General features: G+C 71.3%; 1 protein-coding gene across 1 annotated transcript; it reads left to right on the plus strand.

Annotated features, from left to right (window-relative positions):
* Positions 1–33: 33 nt before the first annotated feature.
* Positions 34–989, plus strand: LOC123254677 (inositol-pentakisphosphate 2-kinase-like). Its single transcript, XM_044683642.1, has 3 exons — positions 34–174; positions 706–808; positions 900–989. Exons 1-3 carry the CDS (start codon positions 92–94, stop codon positions 981–983), a joined length of 270 nt encoding a protein of 89 aa, XP_044539577.1. The 5' UTR covers positions 34–91; the 3' UTR covers positions 984–989.
* The last annotated feature ends 18 nt before the right edge of the window (positions 990–1,007 follow it).

Here is a 1,007-nt window from a genome sequence, read left to right on the forward strand (position 1 = left end):
CAGCTCACGTGCTGCCCTCGCAGGGAAGAGCCTGGCCGAGGGCTCGGGGCTGCCCCGGGGCTGCCTGCTCTACAAGACGCTGCAGGCCCAGATGCTGGACCTCCTGGACATCGAGGGCCTCTACCCGCTGTACCGCCGTGTCGAGCGCCACCTGCAGGAGTTCCCCGAGCAGAGGTGGGTGCGCCGGCCCGGCAGGGCTCCCCCTCGGGACCCGCCATCCCTGCTTTGGCCACACGAGGGCGCCGCTGCCCCAGCTGTGGCCGAGCCCCTGTGGTTGATCCTGAAGGCCCAGCTCCGAAGGGAGCCGGGTGAGACTTGAACTCGGGGCTCCTGCCCTCGGCCCGCCACCAGCCTGGGGCTCTCCCTGTCCCTGCCCGGCCAGGCCTTGGTCCCTGACTGGCCCACGCCGGACCCCAACCCTTCCCTGCGGGCTTTGCTTTGGCCGCTGCTGTGGGGTGGCAGGTCAGAACTGGAGGGACCTTCCTAGCTTGATGGAGGGGAAACTGAGGCAGAGAAGGTGCAGGGACGTCCCCCGGGGCTTCCCCGCTAAGTGACCCGGGCAGATCTGAGCCTGGGGCTTCCCAGTTCCCGTCTGGGGCCCCCACTGCCGGGAGATGCCGCCCCAGAAGCGCCTCTGGCTGGGCCGGTGCCCCCCGCCCCCACGTCCGGGTTCGAGCCCCCCCTCCCGCTTCTCCCCGTGCACAGGGACCTGCTGCAGATCGACGGGCCCTACGACGAGGCCTTCCAGCAGAAGCTCCGCGACCTGTCCACGGAGGACGACGGCACCCTGGCCTACGCCCTGGCCAAGGTGGGGGGTGGCCTGAGCGGCCCGCGGGGGGTGGCGGGGTCAGCCCGGGGGGGAGCCTGGCACCAAGCGCCCCCTTCCTGCCTGTCGCCAGGTCCAGCAGTACCGAGTGGCCATGACGGCCAAAGACTGCTCCATCATGATCGCCCTGTCGCCCTGCCTGCAGGATGAGTGGTGAGGGGCCGGGGGCGGTCTGGGGGGC

The sequence above is a fragment of the Gracilinanus agilis genome, unplaced genomic scaffold (genome assembly GCF_016433145.1).
Source record: "Gracilinanus agilis isolate LMUSP501 unplaced genomic scaffold, AgileGrace unplaced_scaffold2880, whole genome shotgun sequence".
NCBI classification, from domain to species: Eukaryota; Metazoa; Chordata; class Mammalia; order Didelphimorphia; family Didelphidae; genus Gracilinanus; species Gracilinanus agilis.